The following is a 21,884-nucleotide window of genomic DNA, read 5'->3' on the forward strand; positions in this document are numbered from 1 at the left end:
GGACCCCTGTGAAAAAAGGGTATATGTGGAACTACAAGGGGGGTGATTATGAAGAGCTCAGGACAGACAGCTTGCAGGTGTAGCATGGAATGAGGAGTTAGCTGGAAAAGAGATCAATGCAGCTTGGGGAGTTTCAAAAACTATTTAGTAGATGCAATGTCTAAATGTATACCATGGGTGAGAAGGTTAAATAAAGTAGGTGTGAGATGGATGAATAAAGAGATTAATCATGCATTACAGAGAAAAAGGGCATTGTGGAGGCAGCATAAGAGAAGTGGAAGTAACCAATTTCATGAGGTCTACAAAGACCAGGCAAGGAGGGTGACTTGGTTGGTGAGAGTAGCTAAAGAGAGGTATGAACAGCAGTTAGCTAATGAAGCCAAAGAGAATCCTAGCGAGTTCTTTCGATATGTAGCCAGCAAAAGAATGAATGATTATGGAAGGGTGACATTGATGGGAGGATATGGTATAAAGACAGCTGTTGCAGAATGTGTGGTGGAGATACTTAATGAGCAGTTCCATAAAGATCTTTCAATGAATGTGACTTCATGGAGAGATTGAGAGCAGTTGATGATGGGGAGGAGAGACTGACTGTAAGTGAGCAAGTGGTGTTTGGGGAGTTGAGTAAACTAGATGTTAATAAGGCTGTGGGACTTGATAATATATCACTGAGTATTCTGAAGGAATGTGCCAGAGAGATGACACCTGCCTTGACATATTTATTTAATATGAGTCTTGCACTTGGTTAAGTTCCTAAACAGTGGAAGGAGGGCAAGATTGTGTCACTTCATAAAGGAGGTGATCAAACTCAAGCATCAAACTATAGGCCTATCTCTGTGTCAGGTGTTGTGGTTAAGTTGTTGGAGAAGCTTGTGAGAACTAGGATCCAGAGTTGGGTTGACAACAATGGTATAATCTTTGATGGACAGCATGGATTTGCTAAAGGGAGGTCATGTTTGAGTAATCTACTTACTTATTACAATAAAGTGACTGCTTTCTTTGACAGAGGAGAAGGATACACAGTAATATACTTGGATTTCGCAAAAGCTTTTGATAGAGTACCTCATGATAAGTTGACAGTCAAACTAGAGCAGATGGGGGTTGGATAATAGATTAGTGCATTGGATTGGAGACTGGCTATCTGATAGGTATCAACAAGTTGTGTATGTGGGTGCAATATCCAGGAAAAGGAAAGTCACTAGTGGAGTGCCTCAGAGGTCTGTTTTAGGGCCATTACTATTTAATTTGTATATTAATGATATTGGCGAAGATTTGGATGGAGATATTCAGTTGTTTGCAGATGATGCAAAGTTGGGACGAACCATAAAGAGTAGTGAAGATGTTGTGGCCTTGCAAGAAGACTTGAATAAATTGAGTGATTGGGCACGGAAATGGGGATGTGAGTTCAATGTTGCAAAATGTAAGGTTTTAAAATTTGGAAAACAAACATGGGATGCAGAATTTATGCTTGGTGAGAATATATTGTTGGAAGTAGAGGAAATAAGAGATCTGGGGGTGATAGTGGATAAGGATCTAAAATTTAGGGGGCACATCGCCAAAATTGTGAAGACAACACAAAGACTTCTGGGAATGATGCGGAGGACACTGATGTGTAGAAGTAGGGAGATTCTTGTTCCATTGTATAAGGCTTTGATTAGGCCACACATGGACTATTGTGCCCAGATTTGGTCACCGGGTAATTTTCAGAAGGATGAAGAGATGTTGGAAAGGGTCCAAAGGCGACTGACTAAGGTAGTTTCTGACCTCTGGAATGTTGAGTATGAGGAAAGATTGAGAAGATGTAATTTGCAGAGTCTAGTGGAGAGAAGGAAGAGGGGAGATATGATAGAGACCTACAAGTTGGTTAGGGGTTGTTATAAGATCAATGGTGGAGAAGTTCTACAGAGAATAGTGGGAGATCAGGGGAGAACCAGAGGTCATCCCTGGAAACTGTATAAAGAGGGTGTGAGAGGCAGGTTTTTTTCGTGCAGAGTTGTGAATGATTGGAATGCCTTGCCTGAGAGTGTGGTGTCCGCAAGGAGTTTGAGTGTGTTTAAGACACGGTATGATGAGATGTGTGTGTGTGATAAAAGGACCTCCCAGATGAGTCTTTGACTCCATGAGGTCTTGTTTAATAATAATAATTTTTAGTGAAGATGGCAAATTAAATTTGGAAATAGCAGAATTAGCAAAGCTGGTATGGTAGGAAGTCAACTGAATAAATTTATATGGAATAAGAGAGTTCAATCAAAACATTAAACTAGCTGTTTACAAGACAGTGTTGAAACCAATTTTAACTTATGGATCTTAGAGCTGGGTTAGAAATAAAACTATTGATGAAAACTGGATACCACAGATATGAGTCCTGAGAAAGATTAGGAGACTGAACAGTTGGCATCAATGGCAGTATCATATTAAAAATGAGGATATTAGGAAAGAACCTGACATTAGCAGAGCTTATCTCAGGTGGTATGGCCACTTCAACAGAATGGGAGAGGAATAATTAGCTAAACAAGTATGCTATGTCAGAATGGCAGGAAAAAGACCCAGATTAAGAAAAAGATGTACTGGTATTGATAAGTTGTCTTAGAAGGCAGAAATATAAGATCTGATAATACTGGAACGTTGACAGATAAGAGACTAATCTGAAGGAAAATTGTTGATAAGAAGTTTGCAGTGATGTAACTTTTCATGTAGTACTAGCATAAGATCCTGTACACCCCATGAGGGTATATGTCAGAAATTTGATGATGATATTGATGCATTTTCTAGTTCAGACATATTACTATCTGATTCTTGTGTAGACCTGGATGAAATTTTAACTGATGAAGAATATAATCTCGAGGACATATAATAATGAGAATAATGATGTTGAACATCCCTGTAGATCCAAAATGAATAGTCATTGTTTGAGACCATGTTTCAAGCATGACGAAACTTGTAAGTTTTGTCACTAATGAATAGTTATTGTATTCTTAAGCTGGGCTATTGTATGACATCTGTATGGGTATGACGATTAGCATACCCATACAGATGTTCTCCAGAATTTTGTTCGTGTAAATTAGTGTAAACTTAAATAATTTATTTCAAATTCCCATTTTTGGTTATTAGTGTATTTATATTGTGAGAAATGCACAATTAATTGATTGAAGTTACATCACTACAAACTTCCTATCAAATATATATGTATATATAGTTGTGCATTGTTCACATATTGTGTTTACGTGTAGCACTAATTTTTAACGAATTTAGATTATTGTAATTTTGTAATTACCTTACGAAAGTTTCATAGTTTCTACATTTGACTTTGAAATAATGGTGGATCTAATATCCACTTTTCTTGTGTAATTTTGCATTGCCGAACTGAAGCCTTTTGGCTCTTTATTTTAGTAATTTATTTTAATGTATTTTAGTATTATAAAACTGTTTTTTGTTTTCATAAGTAAATGTGTAAAGACTTGGTTTACTTAATTATTTTTGAAGTTAAGTTTAAATTCTGAGAATAGATAGTGAATTATCATAGAATTACATACAGGGTGATCAAAATTAAAGTATCCCTGTTTAAGGTCTCGTGGAGCACCACCCAATGATCCAAATGCCACAAAAATTTGCAGGAATACGTTGTGTGTCATGCAGAAGCGATATCTCAGTAAAAAAAAAAAGTAGTTGTGAAATTCACCAGTGCAGGTGCTGTATGATATACCAAATGAAGATGTAGTAATTTTTTGTGTGCATAAGGAGAAAAGTGGCAAAAGCATAAATAATACATTTTTATTCACTTCAATTATGCATTCCTTGGCTGTACTGTTCAATGTATTGCCTTTCCCAGTATACTACAAACTGCATCCTTCCCAGTATACTACAAACTGCATCCTTTGCACAGGGTGTTCACTGGCAGAAGACAGCTGGTTGGGACTGATGTTTCACACATGCTGTCTTTCAGTACTGGCAAGTTATCATGATGACCCTGCTAAACCCTGTTTTTGAGAAGTCACAGGGGGCCAAGATAATGTGAACAAGGTGGCTATGCAGTGGGAAATGCACAGCTGATCATTCTGGCGTCCATGAAATATTCTTGAAGAACCTCCTGTATGGATCCATCGATTTGTGGAAGGACCCCATCCTGCATGAAAATGACCGAATCTATGCACAGGTACTGTAGCAAAACAAAATTGTGAATCATATTGACATACCTCAGGCAAAGAAAAATGGTCCAATGATAAATCAAGCTGTAAACCCACAGCAGACAGTAACTTTGGGTGAACACAAAGAAAACTGATGGAAGACAAGTGGGTTTTGCATAGTCCATACCCAGCAATTGTGGGTATTAATGGTTCCATTCAGATGAAAGTGCCTTATCGCTCCACAAAAACATCCACAGCCATACAGCATTCAATTCCACTTGAGCAAGGAAAGTTAAAGTGAATGTCAGTCAACTTTCAAAGTCCTGCAAGCACAACTCCTGTGTCAGGTTATCTTGAATGGGTAGAAATTAATCTTCTGTGGATTTTCCAATGGTCGTATAAGGCAAATCCATGTGTCTTGATATAGCACATGCAATACAGAAACCAACACTGTCATTCATGGCCTGCTCCACAATGGCAGTAACAACTTCATTTACTTCTTGGGAACTGATTGGTTTGCAAGCTCTGCCGGTGTAACTCCCAATGATCCTGTTTCTTCAAAACAACTAATCATTCGTTGCAGAGTACATAAAATTAGTGGACTTTGTCGACATTTGTTAAGGCAATGAAATTTGCAGAGTGCAGCAACACCATTGCAATTGTTTAGGTAGTATGGCTTCATGAGCAAAGCACATTGGTTCAAGGTTAGTGCCATCATTGTGGATGGTATTAACAACCAGAATGAAAGGGAAAATGCATTATTTTAAACCCTCCTGGCACCTGCTGAGTTACATGATATGCAAATTCCATGCATTTGATGTTTACAATACCCCAGTGGTGAATTTTGGAACTACCTTTTTTTCTCTCAAATATTGCTTCTGCATGATGCACAATGTATTTCTACCAAGTTTTGCAGTACTTGACAAGGCTTTAAACAGGAATACTTTAATTTTGATCACCTTGTATATTTAGGTTCTTTCTTGTGTGCTTAGATTTCAGTACAGAAATCTGATACCACTGGCAGCCCATTTTTACACCAGGTACAATCAGTAATTAGGATTTAATTATTACTATACAAAATTTAAAACTTCTATAATGCTGCAGCATTCAGCAGGATTTAAATAGTAAATCAGATTCACAAATAGTGCAGTCAACAGAATTTAATAGTTAAAATATTCACATAAAGTATACTGAGGGATGAGGTTGTAAAGGCAGTAAAGCATTTGAAAAGCCACCAAAGTCATGGGAATGATGAGATCACTGAGCAGATGCTGGAGTAGGATGGCAAGGTGATGATAGATGAACTATGCTAATATGAAACATTGCAGACTTTAAAAAAAAGACCAAAAAATATCAATTCTAATACCCATTCAGAAAAAAAAAAAAAGCAAAATGGACTGCAAAAACTACAGAACAATTGTGAAGATTAATTGTGGAAAAATTATGTAAAAATAAAAATTGTGGAGAAAACTCTATATGAAAATAAAATAGATACGGATGCACTGTTGACTTTGAGAAAGCATTCAACTGTATTAATCAGAAAGTCACATGTACTTGAATCTTCTTCTTATTATTATTATCATCATCAGACCTCCATGGAGTCAGGAGACTCATTGCAGGAGGTCCCACTTTCACATGCACAGCTCATCAATACCTTGACTTAAATGCATTCACTGTCTCTGCACTCACCCCACTTTCAGGCAATTCATCATGCCAATCTCCACCACTCTCCATGCAAAAAATCTACTCCTCACCAGCTTGCTCACACTCTTTATATACAGCTTCTAGGGATAACCTCTTGTTCTCTCACTGTGTCCAGGCATCCTATGAAAAATCTCATCCACATTAATCTGGTAATTACAAACGTATACGTCTTGATAATGTCCCCTCCCCTTCTTTCTATCCACTAGGCTCCACAATTTCCATTCTCTTGGATGTATCCATATGAAGATTAAGGCTTAATTAATCTTCATATGGATTATTCCACATTCCAGAGACCAGAAATGACCTCAGTCAATCATCTCTGAACCCTCTCCAACAACTCGTTATCCTTTTGAAAACCAGTCAACCAAATCTGTGTACAGTAATCCATATGAAGATTAATTAAGCCTTATACAATGGTACCATAACATCCTTACTTCTAGATGTCAATGTTCTCTGCATCATTCCCATAATCTGCTGTGTTGTTCTCACGATTTTAACAAAATGTCTATGAAATTTCAAGTTCCTATCCACCCATCGTCCTCGAATCTTTCATCTCCTCTAAGATATCCCTATCAATCCTATACTCTTCATCCCATCTTTGATTCCCAAATTTTAAAATCTTACACTTTGCTACATTAAACTGACATCTCCACACCCACCCACCCATTCAGGCAGTCTAAAAGTCCTCTTGCAAGATCACAACATCTGCTCTACTTCTCATAACTCTCATCAACTTTGCATCATCATCATCTGCAAACAAACTACATATAACAATTTAAGTCCCTTCCAATGTCATTTACATACAAATTAATTCACAATGGTCCCAAAACAGACCCCAGGAGCCACATGATTTGTGACTTTCCTCTTCTGGGATATTACTCTCCCCCATATACAACCTATTGATACCTATCAAACAGCCAATCTTCAATCCAATGTACTAATCAATGTACTATTCAGCCTCATCTGTTCTAATTTAACTACTAGCTTGTCATGTGGCGATCTATCAAAGGTTTGCAAAATTTAAATATACTACTGTATATGCATCCCTCTTGTCCAATGTATTCATCACCTTGTTATAGTAAGCAAGCAGACTGCTAAAACACAATCTTCATTTGGCAAACCTTGCTGTCTATTAAAGAGAATTCTGCTGCTGTCAATGCAGTTCTGAATCCATGTCCTCACTAGCATCTTCAAGACCTTGACCATAACTACAGATAAGTAGACTGGCTTATAATTTGATGCATTAATCTTATCACCCCCCCCCCCTTTATGATGAGGAACAATTATACTCCCCTTTCCACTCATTTGGAACCTGAACAATCTAGAGCTCATGTTAAAAAGGTAAGTTATTGATTTTGTTAACTTTATCAAGAATTTGTCCTAGTTCTTCCTTGTCATTACAGAGGAATACAGCATACTTACTGATCAATCTACCACCTATCCCAATTCCTGTCTTGAGCTCATCCAATGCTTCACACATGATGTCCTCATCATAAATACTAAACAAGTGAGGAGAAACTAGACACCCTTTCCTAACTCCCTTTCCAACCTGAAGTCAATCAGTTAATCCAATACCTGTTCTTACCATGGCATCTTGCTCCCTGTACACGTTGGCTATCAACTTGATAGTGTGTTGAGGAAAACCCATTCTTTTCATTACTTCCCACATTACTTCACACGCTGAACACAGTCAAAAGCTTTAGAGTAGTCTAAGAAACACATTACCATAAGGAGTCTAAATTCTTTATATTTTTCTGTGATCTGTCTAAGGCAAAGGAAAAAAAATCAAACAAATAATAAAAATATGAAAATTCTAAGACAAAACCTGACTGAAAACAAACACTTAGTAGCAACAAAAGAAAATAATAGTACAGTAAAAAGAAATCCAAAAGAAATTATCAAAAGTCTGAAAGAATTTTACAAAGAACTTTATAAAGACGAATCAGATGAAACAATGAAGAATAACAGAAGTAATTCCACTACTGATGATAATTCTGAACTACCAAGAGTTTGCTGGTGAAGAATTAATAACATATCTAACAAACCTTATCAAATGTATTGATAAAGGGAAAATACATACAATATGGAATAATGCAATATTAACATTAATTTATAAAAAAGAGATAAAGAAGAAGCCAAAAAATACAGACTAATTGGCTTATTATCAGTTCTGTATAAAATACTTACAAAAATGATAACTAATAGATAATACTTATTCTGGATTTAAAACAACCAGTAGAGCAGGCTGGATTCTGACCAGGATATAGTGCAATTGACTACATACATGCACTGAGGTAAATCATAGAAAAAAACAGAATATCAAAAATCTTTGACAGCATCAAAACTTCTGCAATAATAGAAACTTTAGAAATCAATCCATAACAAGTTTTTTTTTTAATTTATTATCCCATGGTATTATTACACCAGATCATAGAGGTCAAATTCATGTATTTTATAAAGCACCTTTTCTGGGCTGTTATAAAGTACATATTTAGAAATATTCATAAAAGTTAGTAAATGCAATGGTGATGCTTCCTTGATGTTACAGATTTTGCAGATGGGGAAGACTTTTATGCCATTGTTCAACTTGATTGGTCTTGTGTGGCAGGTCTTGAGGCAAGAGATCATGGTAGTGGCACAGTGATTAAACTTGGAGTTGATGGCAGCTCATGGTTTTTCTGCTGGGTACCAGTGGTGAATCATGTCCTGAAGAATTATTATTTTTACGTTTTCTTTTATTTAGTTTTAAAAAGATCAAAATCTATGGTATCAGTTGATGTTGCAGCCATTTTTGTTACTTCATCTGCAGTTTCATTTCCCTTTAATCCCACACGGGATGGAATATATTGAAAAATTATTTAGGAATCCTTATGTAGTTTGTTTATGTTTTTTGATATGTCTCTAAGTATTTCTTGGTGGCTAGTGTAGCAGTTCTTAATAGCTTGAAGGGCTGTTAAAGAATCTGTGAAAAATATAAATTCCTTTGGGCTTTGTTTATCCAAATGTTGCAGTGCTGTGTTAATGACTATTAATTCTGCATGGTATGAGCTGCATCCAATACTGTTGGTTGTTTTTAGTTCTATATTTTGAGAACCATAGATGAGTACACCACTCCCAGAATTGCCATTTGGATTTTTGGAGCCATCTGTATAGATCTTTATTAAGTCTGGTCCATATTTCATTATTTTTGAAAGAGCTAATGATCTCAAGATTTTAGGATTTTCTAGGCTTTTTTTCTTGTGTTTACTATTTCTAAATTAATAACTATATCTTTCTTGTCTTGATTTGGAGGAAATGCTTGGTAGTTGGCTATTTTATTTGGACAATCCAAGGGAATTTTATTTTCCATGATTTTATGCATTGCTGATTTTTTCTTTATTCTGTTTGGTGGTTGCCACTTTTTAAAAAGTTCACTTGTTCTATGATGTGCAAGGTTGGCTCCTTTTTCAACAGATTTAGTAAGTTCATTTAGATTTAGTTATTAACTTGCCACTTAATTTTCAAAGGAACAAAGTTGGATTTAAATTCTGCTATTTTTCCAGGAGTTGTATTCCTTAGTCTACATATGATTCTAGCTGCATTTTTCTGAATTTTTATAAGCTTGTCTAAACTGGTTTGTGATGTTTGCATCCAGATGGGCAAAGCATATTCCTGGATCAGATAATAGAGATATATGTGACTTTTAGCACATCAGCTTCCCTCTCTACCATTATTAGGGATACTTTTCATGAGATTTAGTCTTCTTCATGCTCTTACTGCAACATTGTTGATATGTTTATTGAAGCTTAATGATGGATCCAGAGTAACTCCAAGGTATTTGGGGTTTTCATTAAATGTATTGAGTTGATTATTTAGCTTAATCTTTGGCCTCTACTTTCTGAGGTGGTTATTAATGGTAAATACACAACTTTCTGATTTAATAGGGTTAATTTTAATTTTTTGGTTTTGACAGTATGTAGATAAACTTTCAATGGCTTTGTTTAAGTGACCTTCTGCTGTTTCTAAGTTATTATGAGCTGAGAATAGGACCAAATTATCAGCAAACACAGCTATCTTTGTTTCTTTCTTCATTTTTTGTCTAAGTCATTTATTATTATTATTATATTACATGACACCTCCAGGTAGTTCAAGGGCTCATCGAGGGAGGGCACTTACTCTACAACTGTCTCCACCACTCAATCCACCAACTACAACTAATTGCAACTACACCAATGCCTTCTGCTGCCCACCACCACTAATATTTCCACAGACAATCACAAACATCCATGCCCGCAGCAAGATTCAAACCCACAGCCATTTGGCTGAGCAGATATGCTAGCCACTCGGCCAGCCAGGCAAACAAGTAGATGGAAAAAATCAGTGGGCTCAAAATGCTGCCTCAAGGGAGTCCTTGTCTTATTTTCACTTTCTTGAAAAGGGTATTATTTATTTTAACTTGAATTGTTCTATTTCTTAAAAAGTTAAAAAGGTGCCTCCATACCTCGTCAAAGGCATTTGCTAAAATTTATAAAAGCTGCAATGTTGGATTTGGTAGGTTTGATCTGGAAGTTATTTTGAATTGACTAGGTAAAGTAGAAAAGTTGATCAGTTGTTGAGTGATTTCTTCTAAAGGCAGCCTAAAAATGTGGTAGTATACTATTATTATTGTTTAGATAGTAATTCAAATGTTGGAGTTTCATTTTTTCCATCAATTTGCCTGGAAATAAAGTCAGTGAAATTGGTTGATAACTTCCTGGTTGGTCAGGCTTTAAAGTTGGTAGGAATGTGGCTGTTTTCCAGTCTTCTGGAGCTTTTCCTTGTTTTAGTTATTGTTGCACAGGTGATGTAGCCAATCTAAGGGATAGGAGAGGAAGATACTTGACCATAATTCCTTGTATGTTATCTGGTCCACATGATTTTTTTATATCTAGTCTCTCCAAGACATCTCTCAGAGACTGTAAATGGATCCCCAAATAATTTGCATTTATATTTTGGGCAATTTGCAGCATTTTTCTGCTGTTGAGCCTGTTTTGATATCTGATGGTCTTTGCTAGTATTCATCTCTAATTTGCTTATATTTTGAAAATGAAAGGACAAGGTATTTGCAATCTCCGTTTCCAATTTTGAAACAATTTCCACCCTGGACTTTTAGTGTTAGACTCACTTTCCTTTGGTAAGTCTCTTTATAAATTAGCAGTCAGTTTCCAAAGTTTGGTATCTGAAGTGTTTGGATTTAAGTTATGTCAGAATTATTGCCACTTAGTTGTTTGTAATATATTATTATTACTATTACATGACACCTCCAGGGAGTCCAAAGACTCATCAAGGGAGGGCACCTACTTTACAACTCTCTGTCTCCACACTCAATCCACCAACTACAATGAACCATAACCACCATCATCATCTACACCAACACCATCTACTGCCCATCATCACCACTAGTATTTTCATAGGCACTCACAAATAACCATGCCCATGGTGGGATACGAATCCACAGCCTTTTGATTATTCGAATCCACAGCCTTTTGACTGGAGAGCAGATACGCTGACCACTCGACCAACTTTTGAATCTTGTGAAGCAAGATTCAAAAGTTGTGTTGGTTAAGAAGAGGCAAGAGATGAAATGGATGCAGAATGAAGTTAAGAGAATTCGAGATATATATGGAAGAGTGAAATTGATGAAAACAAATAATGTTGGTATAAAAGAGGTAATGAAAGATCAACGAGTCGCATTGTACGGTGATTCAATCATTAAAGGTCTGCTGCACGAGAGGATGCACAAAGTATGTTTTACAGGAGGTAGAATGAGTAGAGTGATTGAGGCATTAGATATGAGAAGTAAGAGAGTAAAACAGTTGGTAGCTGTAATAGGTACAAATGACTTGACTGCAAACAAAGAACATGACAAATTGGATATCAGGAGGTTGTTGAGACAGATAAAAGAGAATAGTCTGACAGGAAAGGTGGTAAGCATGTTGCCCATGTATGACACTGGTGAGATGAGATGGAGAGCAAGGTTTATGAATGATAAGTTAGCGGAAATGTGTAAGAAGAAAAGAGTGCAGTTTGTTAATGTGTGGAATGAGTTTGAAAGATGAAGTGAACTGTATAGAAGCGATGGACTGCATTTGAGTGATTTTGGTGCGAGTTGCTTGGAGAGACTGCTGAAGTGAGTGCAGAGAATGAATCTCATCAAGTGGGAAGCGATGAGTAAGACAGGAGAGATTGAAGAGGTGGTTATGAATGAAGAAGAGAATAGCATGAGCATAGAGAATGGCAGAACAGAAGTGCAAGACAGATGAGGAGGCTCAGGATGGACAAAGGAACACAGTGTGAGAAAGGTAGATACTCCGAGAGGATGTGAATGCACGTGTAGACAAAAAGGGAAGCGGATGACCTGGGATCAAAGAAACACAGTTGGATTTGAAGAAGGTTTTAAGATAAATAAGGAGAAAAAGAAATGGCTTAAGTTAAGCATGGAGAAGTCACATTAAATAAGTGGTATCAGTGGAACTAGCTATAGATTCAGGAATAAGCTACTATGTTTGTATACAAATGCTAGAAGTGCAAGAAACAAGGCAAATGAAATGGTTGCATTAATTGAGTTTGTTCACCCCAAAATTGTTAGAATAAGTGAGACATGGATGGATAAGGACGACATCCTGACAGGAATAGAGATGGAAGGGTAAGATGTATTCAAGTTAAGGAATATTACATCCCATATTGTTTCTTAGCTGAATAAGAAACTCAAAGAGTTTCATGCCGAATATGGAAACTATATAAAGTTCCGCGATTCCAAGCGTAAGCAAATACCTGGAGAGTGCAGCACCTGACCCATTTGGTAGTGCAAACTGAGCAACTTGTAGTAAGGGTGGAACAAGCTCCGATCACTATTCTTGGTATTTACCCATAATGTGAACTTAGCTCCTAGGAGCTGTATTACTGTTCTACATTATGAGAGAAGGTCACTACCCAGACCAGTTTCAACCTTTATTGAGGTCTCGTCAGTGAGCAGGTAGACCTAGTTTCTATATTCGGCATGAAACTCTTTGAGTTTCTTATTCGGCTAAGAAACAATATGGGATGTAATATCTCTTAACTTGAATAAGTTCATGTCGCCGAATTGAAGCCTTTGGCTCTTCATATAATTAGTAGGGTAAGATATATTTCGTGAAGATAGAAAAAAGTAAAAAGGGAGGGGGGGGGGAGTGCTATTGATGATGGAGAAAGAGTTATGTCCATACAAAGTAGAGATGCAAGAGGGAAATAGTGGCGGTGGTATTGAGGCAGTATGGTGTGAGATAGATGTGAATAGAATGAAATACTTAGTTGAAAGTTGTTATAAATCTGATAAAGTGGATCGCAGTGACCATGAAATGTATAATCAAATTCGCCAAGCAAATAAGAAAAGGGTGATGATTATGGGCAATTTTAATTATGATAATAGACTGGGGTGCTTAAGGGTAAAAGCTGTATAACTGAGAGGAGACCTCCACATAGCCTTTAAAGGAATGCGGAGAACCGACCAGGGCTTCTGACCTAATGTGAAATCCTCACCTTCTCGTGGTGTACCCTGTTGGGTATCTACTTGGATACTGAACGAACGGGGATGGGCTGGCAATTTGGGATTTAGCCAACCAAATTGTATTCTTATTGGTTAAACCAAAATAAAAAATCATGGTACAACATGACAAAATTTCATGCCGGCTGGGGCGTCGCCGAGTTAAACAAGACCCCCGTTGTTTTCCCTAAAAAAAAACCAGGGCGAACAGCGAAAAGTCAACTACTGGAACAAATCTGAAAACAAACCCCAACTCAACATCACCAGAGTTAAAGATCGGTACTATCAACATAAGTAGCCTGAATGGCAAAGAAATGGAGCTAGCTGAGGAATTAGATAAGTACCAGATCGACATAATAGGGGTGACTGAAACAAAAAAGACAAAAACTGGTGAGATCTTTCAGAGCAATAAATACAAAATGTTATATTCAGGCAATGACAATCAAGGAAAAGAAGGAGTAGCCATAGTATTCAACACAAAATACGAGGCTAATCTTCTTGAATGGCAGTCAGTCTCAAGTAGAGTAATGTGGGCAAATATGAGAACGGGGTACTGGACAATGACACTTATTTGTGCCTATAGTCCCACAGAAGGTTCTACTAAGGTAGAAGTCGAGGAATTTTTTGAGGCTTTAGAAAAAGCAACTGACACAATGAAAAAGGAAAAGTTGGTCCTTGTTGGGGATCTAAATAGAAGAGTAGGAAATGATTGTGAGACATACAAAAATATTTTGGGAAAATTTGGAGAAAAGAGCAAAGCTAAGAATAATGGCAAATATCTGTTGGATTTCTGCTCAGGACATGGACTGGTTATTACTAACACCATGTTCCAACATAAAAATGTGCATAAATTCACATGGAGAGAAGAGGCTAGGAATAAGAAAAGTCTCATTAACTATGTTATTGTTGATAGTCATGTTTTCTCCCTGGTGCAGGACACCAGAGTGTACAGAGGATTTGAAATTGGAAGTGATCACTATTTAGTCTTGAGCAGGATAAAATTGAATTTCATATTGAAAAGAATAACATGTAAGAAAGTTTTAAAGATGTGAACTGTAGACTAAAATACACAAAGATTATTGAAGAAAAAATGAAAGAGTTTGAGAACAGGAATCAAACCTTGGAGATTCAGTGGCAAACTGAGAAGAAAACATTGATTGATTCTGCCAGAGAGGCATGTGGTGAGGTTCTCTGCAAGGATAAAAAAAATCAGAACTCCCTGGTGGTGGACACAGGAAGTTAAAGAGGCAGTGAAGGAAAAGAAGAAAGCATATCAAAAGTTCCTGTCAAAAAGTCAGCTTGTGCTCTTAGAGAATATAGAGACAAATGCAAGAATGCTAAACACTGTGTAAAACTAGCTAAACAAAAGTCATTGGAGGACTTTGGCAAGAATAGAGAAAATAAATATCAAGAAGGTGGCAAAATATTCTGGAGGTTGTTGAAGCTTAGAAATGGAGGAAAGAGTGCTGTAAAAGGAGTTAGAGATGATAAAGGTGACATGAAAATGGGAGAAAAAGATATCCTTGAAGTAGGAGTAATTACTTTGAAAAACTGCTAAATGAAACAAGCAGTGATGATAGCACAGTGGTAAAAAACACTGCTCAGGCATGCAGTCAGGAATACATATCCATACTTGAAGTAGAAAAAGCCATCAAAGGCTTGAAATGTGGAAAGGCAGAAGGAGTAGATGATATTCGACCAGAAATGCTGAAGTATGGTGGTATAAGAGTCTTACAGTGGCTGCATTGCATAGTTCAGAAAGCCTGGATAGAGGGATGAATTCCCGATGATTGGAGTAGAGCTCTCATAGTACCCATATATAAAAAGGGAAATAAAACTGAATGTGAGAATTACAGAGGTATTTCCCTACTGAGTGTTCCTTGTAAGACCTATGCAAGCATACTTGAGAAACGGTTGAGAAGAATTGTGGAAGAAAAGCTTGGTGAAGAACAAGCTGGATTCAGGCCAAATAGAGGCTGTCAGGATCAGATCTTCACTTTACGACAAATAGTTGAGAAAGCATGGGAATATAACAAGATCTCTATTTAAGTTTTCTCGATTTGGAAAAGACATATGACAAGGTGCCAAGAGAGAAGCTATTCAATACGCTGCAGTTATATGCTGTGATGATATCAAAATTGGAGATGTTAATGTCAGCTCTTTGCTTTATGCGGATGATGTTATACTTCTAAATAAATCCGCTACAAGTCTGCAAGATTCTCTGACTAAATCGAATAGCTGTTGTAATAGATATGGTATGAAGGTCAGCAATAAAAAGACAAAGACAATGAAAACAGGCAGAATCATTGAAAATGTGTTGTGAATGGAGAACCTGTGGAACAAGTAAAACATTTCAGCTACTTAGGCACGATTTTTACTGAAGATGGTAAATTAAATATAGAAATAGACAACAGAATCAGCAAAGCTGGTATGGTGGGAAGTCAATTGAATAAATTCATATGGAATAAGAGAGAAATTAGTCGGAACACTAAATTAGCTGTATACAAGACAGTGTTCAAACCAGTTTTAACTTATGGATCTGAGAGCTGGGTCAGAAGTAAAACACTTGACCAAAGACTAGAGACCGCAGATATGAGAGTTCTGAGAAAGATTATAGGCGTGAACAGATGGCATCAATGGCAATATCATATTAAAAACAATAATTTTAGGAAAGAACTTGACATTGTCAGCATCCAGGAATGCGTTAGCAGAGTTAATCTCAGGTGGTATGGTCACCTAAACAGAATGGGCGAAGAAAGATTAGCAAAACAAGTGTTCTCAGCCAGGTTGGCAGGAAAACGACCCAGAGGTAGACCAAGATATAGGTGGATTGATACGGTACAAAGTGCCTTAGACGATAGAAATATAAGATCTGATAATATTGGAGTCTTGACAAGTAACAGACTGATTTGGAAGAAAATTGTAGATAGGAAGTTAGTAATGATGTAATTTTTTTCATGTAGTACTATCATATCCTGTACACCCCTTGAGGGTATATGACAGGAATTTGATGATGATGATGATGATGATATAGACTGGGATGATGAGATAGCAGCTGGAAGTAAAGAAAATGAGTTTCTTGAGGGACAACTACCTCAGACAGTATGTAATAGAGGGCACGAGGATTGAGGGTCTCGGATTTGATCATCTCATCAGAGGATGTAATTATAAATGAAGTGTCAAATAACCCTCCAGTTGGTAAGTGTGACCATGAGGTGATTACCTGGGTGGTAATGACTTCATCATTGCCAGCAGTGTGAGGACCTCTGTGAGAAAAGGGTATATGTGGAACTACAAGGGGGAAGGGTGATTATGAAGAGCTCAGGAGACAGATTGCGGGTGTAGCATGGAATGAGCAGTTAGCTGGAAAAGAGATCAATGCAGCTTGGGGGGGGGGATATTCAATTCATCCATTTCATGCTTGAAATGGATGAATGAAGAGATTAAGCATGCGATACAGAGAAAAAAGGCATTATGGAGGCAGCATAAGAGAAGTGGTAATAACCAGTGGTGAGCTATAAGGGGCTTGCGCAAGCGCTTTGTTAAATTTTTCTCAAATTTGCGAGACCCTTGTTCTTCTTGTTTAATTATCTTGTAGAACTAGAAAATATCACCGCGGATGTATATATGCTACTATAATTGCTACTTTAAATTCACATGGATTTTCTGATAACTATTGAAAAAATCATGTCATTGCATTTTGTTCTGATGGAGCTAGTGTAATGTTAGGAAACAAATCAGGTGTTGCAATCAAACTTCTACAAAGATTTCCCAACATTGTGATTTGCCATTGCATAGCTCATCAATAAAAAAACATTAAAGAAATAAATCATTTTGAAATATTTATGGATAAATTGTATGCTTTTTATCATCAATCACCAAAAAATCAACGAGAATTAAATACGATTACAAAAGACCTTGGTATCGAAATTTTAAAGATCGACTGTGTGTTTGGACCACGATGGGCAGCTTGCAGTTTACGAACGGCTCTTGCTTTGTGGAGAAATTACCCAGCTTTATGCAAGCATTTTGCAACAAATGATGAATATAAGGGCTTTTAAAACCGACTTCTTAATTTGGAATTTTTAAAAGATCTAGCATTAATGATTGATATCCTACAGCTGTGTTCTCAAAGTGTGGTACGCGTATCCTCGGGGGTACGTGACAATTTTCGGCTATGCATAATTAAAGGAGTCATTATATTTTTCAACAAACAGTGCAATTAGAGACAACCAGGATAAAATGCCACTAACTAATGAATCACATCCACTCTCCAACAGAAACTGCTGTATAGACCAAGCAAAACCATATGTTGCCAATTGAAATAATTCAAAAATATCTGGGGGAATCAAGTCTAAATTTCCCCCAGATATTTTTGAATTATTTCAATTTACCATGAATGCAGGTTACTTTACATGGGGGGGGGGGGAAATTCTACAAACAGATTAATGGTACTGCTATGGGTTCCCTCCCCCCTCTCTCCCCCGTTAGCAAATTTTTACATGGAACACTTTGAAAACAAAGTACTTACCACAGCCACAAGTTTGGTTGCGCTATGTAGATGATGTGTTTGCCATCTGGCCCCATGGACAAGACACTTTGGATGCTTTTGTCACCTACCTAAACAGCCAACACCCCAAAATTCACTTCACAGTAGAAAAAGAATCAAATAACTGTTTACCATTTCTTGACATATTAGTCACCCGCCTTTCAGATGGATCACTTTCTTTTTCTATTTACAGAAAGCCTACACACACAGGAAGATACCTACATAAACAATCCATCATCAAGTCCAACAGTACGGCATTTTAAAAACACTTACACACAGAGCCAGAGCCATTTGTTCTAACAATACAGCTCTGACCACTGAACTCCAGTACCTGCGCCATACGTTCTTAGCCAACGGCTACAATCCCTACAAAATAGATAAAATACTACATAGGCCCATTACTCTGCCCTCCCCTAATACACAAGAATATAGCATGACCATTTCCATTCCCTATGTCAAAGGTACATCGGAAAAAATAACCAAAGTATTGTTGAAACATGGCCTTCGCACCACCTTCAAACCTCATGTCAAGCTGGCAACTCTGATCCACTCGCCTAAGGATAAACTTCACCCTTTAGCACACCCAGGAGTGTATGAAGTTCCATGTGACTGTGACTTGGCCTATTATGGGCAAACAGGAAGATCAGTGAACATCCGCCTGGAAGAACATGAAAGATACATTCGCTACTATTACTATGGCAAGTCGGGACTGGCAGACCACGCTTTGGCCACTCCTTCCCAGATTAGATGGAGGAAAACGAATGTGCTATTTAGGAGTCGTTATAGATCTGAAAGATTATTTTTTGAGTCAGCAATGGCTTTGAAGAATTCTCCCAACCTTAACAAATATGGTTGCATTCATTTGCCAAAAATTTGGGAGACGGTTATCCTAAGAAAAACTCCTGGATAACTGCGATTTTTTTTTTTTTTTTTTTTTTTTTTGTTCCGTTAGAGGGCGCCAAAATAGGACTTTAGATCTTTTGTCTTTTACAATTATATTGTTTCACTCACTCACTGTCGCGTTTACATGTGTGTTGTGCTCTGATGATGCTGAGTTGAAAATCAGCGAAATATAAGCGTTAATAAAACATCTTTGTTGATAAAAGTGTTTATGGTGTTGTTAATACTGTGAAAAATAAGTCATGAATAACCATCAACACCTAAGCTTATCTGTAAGATTGGTAGCATACAAAATTATTTTTAATTATCTCAAATATTAACAAAACATTTACTTTGGCTCAAATAAAACATATGTTTTATCAGTATCACTAATTTTGATAATTTTAAACCATTAGAATAAAGACTATTATTCTCAATTACTAATTTTGAGATAAAAAAAAAAAAAAAGAAACTTTTCATTGATAAAATAACCTGTGGTATACACTCACCAATCTTATCAAATGCTGTCCTCACTTTTTGTGCATAGCTCTCATGGTCTTTAACAGCATATGGAATAAAAAGTATCTTTCTGATGCCACATCTAGAAGGGATGAAATGCATATGTAAAATGTTAGAAAAATGAGAGGATGTAACAACTAACAAATGAACATTTGTGAGATGGAGAAAGAACAGATTTTCAGAGAGTGAGTTTAATATTTACTATACCACATTTTATTTATTAATTTTTTATACCAACTCCATACAGAAGAGGTCGAAGAACCCATAAGCACATCAGTTGTGGGATGCAAGCAAGGACTGAAGTTAATTGAAATTTTGACATTTACTGGCATTTTTTTTTTTTTTTTTTGAAAATTTGCAATTTGTAGTTGATTGGGAATACTTTTTTGCAGAAGGCATTCCAGAGGACAGATGTTGATGGAATAAAAGAGGAAAAGGAGAAGCAGATTTGGTGTGTTTGCAGCTACACTGAAAAGGGGTGCCTGGAAGCTGCTGATCTTGTATTAAAACAGGTGCAACAGAAAGTGGAGGAAATGATGGTTGCCAATTCAGTGGAACAATGAACACTGGCATACCTGAAGAACAGATACCGTGCCATCATCTATGAGACAGAGGTTGAAGTGAATCTGATAAAGTGAGATTATCTATAAGTCAAACTGCTCTGCTCTGGACTGAGTCAAGAATTTTTAGTGAAGTTTTAGGTGCACCACCCTAAACATGTGAGAAGATTTCTAAAGATGGGAAGATTTGTATAATTAAGAGTTGGATGGGTGCAAAATAGAATCTTGAACAAAATAAAATGTCTAGTTTTTTTTTTTTTTTTTTTTGGATGCTGAGAAAGTTATTGATCTGAGGTGTTTATGCCAGGAGAGACTGGATGTAGATGATTTTGATGCTCAAGATGTCTGTGCACTGCATGGTTTGTCAAATGAGTAAGATGAACAGAGAGTACTACAAAAGTGTGGATAGGATTAATGGTGATTTAAAGTAAGTCATTTATGTACAAGAGAAAGAGAGCAGGTGATAGAACAGAGCCTTGAGGTACTCTGACATTGGTGGTGAAGCTTGAAGAGGGGGGGGGGGTGCCATCCACCTCAAGTGACATGCAGTGAGGAAGAGAACATCAAGAGCGACAACATAAATTTCTCTGAACCTTTACATAGCATGTCCAGTGGTGGGCGATGAAAGCTAAGAGGTCAGCTGTGTATCTTGGAGGAATTCATACTGGTTCTCACTGATTAATTGGTTGGTCTCCAAGTGGAGAAGCAGGCTATTGATGATTTTCTCTATTATTTTGGTAAGGACTCAGGTGATGACAACTGATTGGTAGTTTGACAGTGGACTTCTATCTCTCTTTTTTTTTTTTTTTTAGGACAGGCTGGATATGTGATCACCTCCATGCAATGGGATAAGTAACAGCTAAGTACAATAGATTGTAGACACCATTCAGGATAGGTGTTATTTACTGAAGCACAATGTTTGAGACCAATTGGAGAGATGCTATCAGGGCCAGAAGACATTATAGTGTCCAAGTTGTTTAGTAATTTTCTTATGTCTTTTTGTCAAAAACTACAGGAGGCATATGGTGTTCAGATATGCTCAGTATGGTAGGAAGTGATTTCCCTTAGTCATCTAAGCAGGAGTTCAAGGAAAAGAGTGATGTTAAGAGGTGAGCTTTATCCTTGGGTGAAATAACAGTGGTGCCATCAAGATGAGAGGAAGAGAGAGAGAGAGAGAGAGAGGTGGAAGTGCAGGAGAGCAAAAGATGTATCCAACAGCCTTAGCAAGAGACCAGAAGACATGGCTTCCATTTGGACAGGAGGCAAGTTTTCTACTGTTGGTCTTTATGAAATTGGATTTTGATCTGATGAGTGATTTGCATTTGTTGCATACTTTGGTATAGGCAGAGTATGAACCTGAGATTCGTGATGTAAGCCATCTGTGGTAAGCTGAGTTTTTTTTTTTTTTTCATTGACTGCTTTGATCACTTTCTGAAAGCAGATGAGATGTGAGGATAATTTCCATGACTCATTAAGAGCAGGTGTTAGGGTCAAATGAATGGAAGCAATAGTTAGTGAGAGGAAAGGAGGAGGAGTAGAAATTCCAGAGGTCATCCCAACTGGCACCTTTATAGTGCCAGAGGATGTGAGATTGGTAGTGGTTTGAGGAAGAGCATTCTATGAGAGAGGACAGGTGATCTCTGTGGTGTATTCGGAAGGAAAACTAGTTAAAAAAGAGAACCAGAGTATTGGGAGAGTACTGATAACCTTCTTCAAATTTCATGTAGGTAGATGTAGGATTTGCATTAGGTCATTGCTTATGGCAAAGATTTCTGCCTCACATCAGGGTTGGTCTATGGTCTTGGAAAAGGGGAGCCAACTGGAATTGTGTATATTGTGGTACCTAAGAAGATGACTTCACTATTGATGGATGAATTGCAGATGGTTAAGTTTCATAGCAAGGAATGAGAAGAAGGATGGATGGCTATCAGAGTTTGTAGAATGGTAAATGCAGTAGATGAATAGTATTTAAATAAGGCAAGGAAACCTTGAGCCAGTGGAAGTAAAAA

The 21,884-nt window shown here is 37.2% G+C and overlaps 1 protein-coding gene across 1 annotated transcript in view; it reads right to left on the reverse strand.

Moving 5' to 3' along the window:
- Positions 1-21,884, reverse strand: part of LOC150103957 (alpha-aspartyl dipeptidase) — a 155,411-nt gene that overhangs the window by 107,843 nt on the left and 25,684 nt on the right. Inside the window, exon 2 of the mRNA XM_090397202.1 lies at positions 19,306-19,397. Within this exon, the coding sequence (XP_090253328.1) occupies positions 19,306-19,397 (92 nt within the window). The remainder of the gene's footprint in view (positions 1-19,305; positions 19,398-21,884) is intronic.

The sequence above is a fragment of the Typopeltis vanoorti genome, chromosome 8 (genome assembly GCF_054136105.1).
Source record: "Typopeltis vanoorti isolate ZY-2024b chromosome 8, IOZ_Tvanoo_1.0, whole genome shotgun sequence".
Lineage (NCBI taxonomy): Eukaryota > Metazoa > Arthropoda > Arachnida > Uropygi > Thelyphonidae > Typopeltis > Typopeltis vanoorti.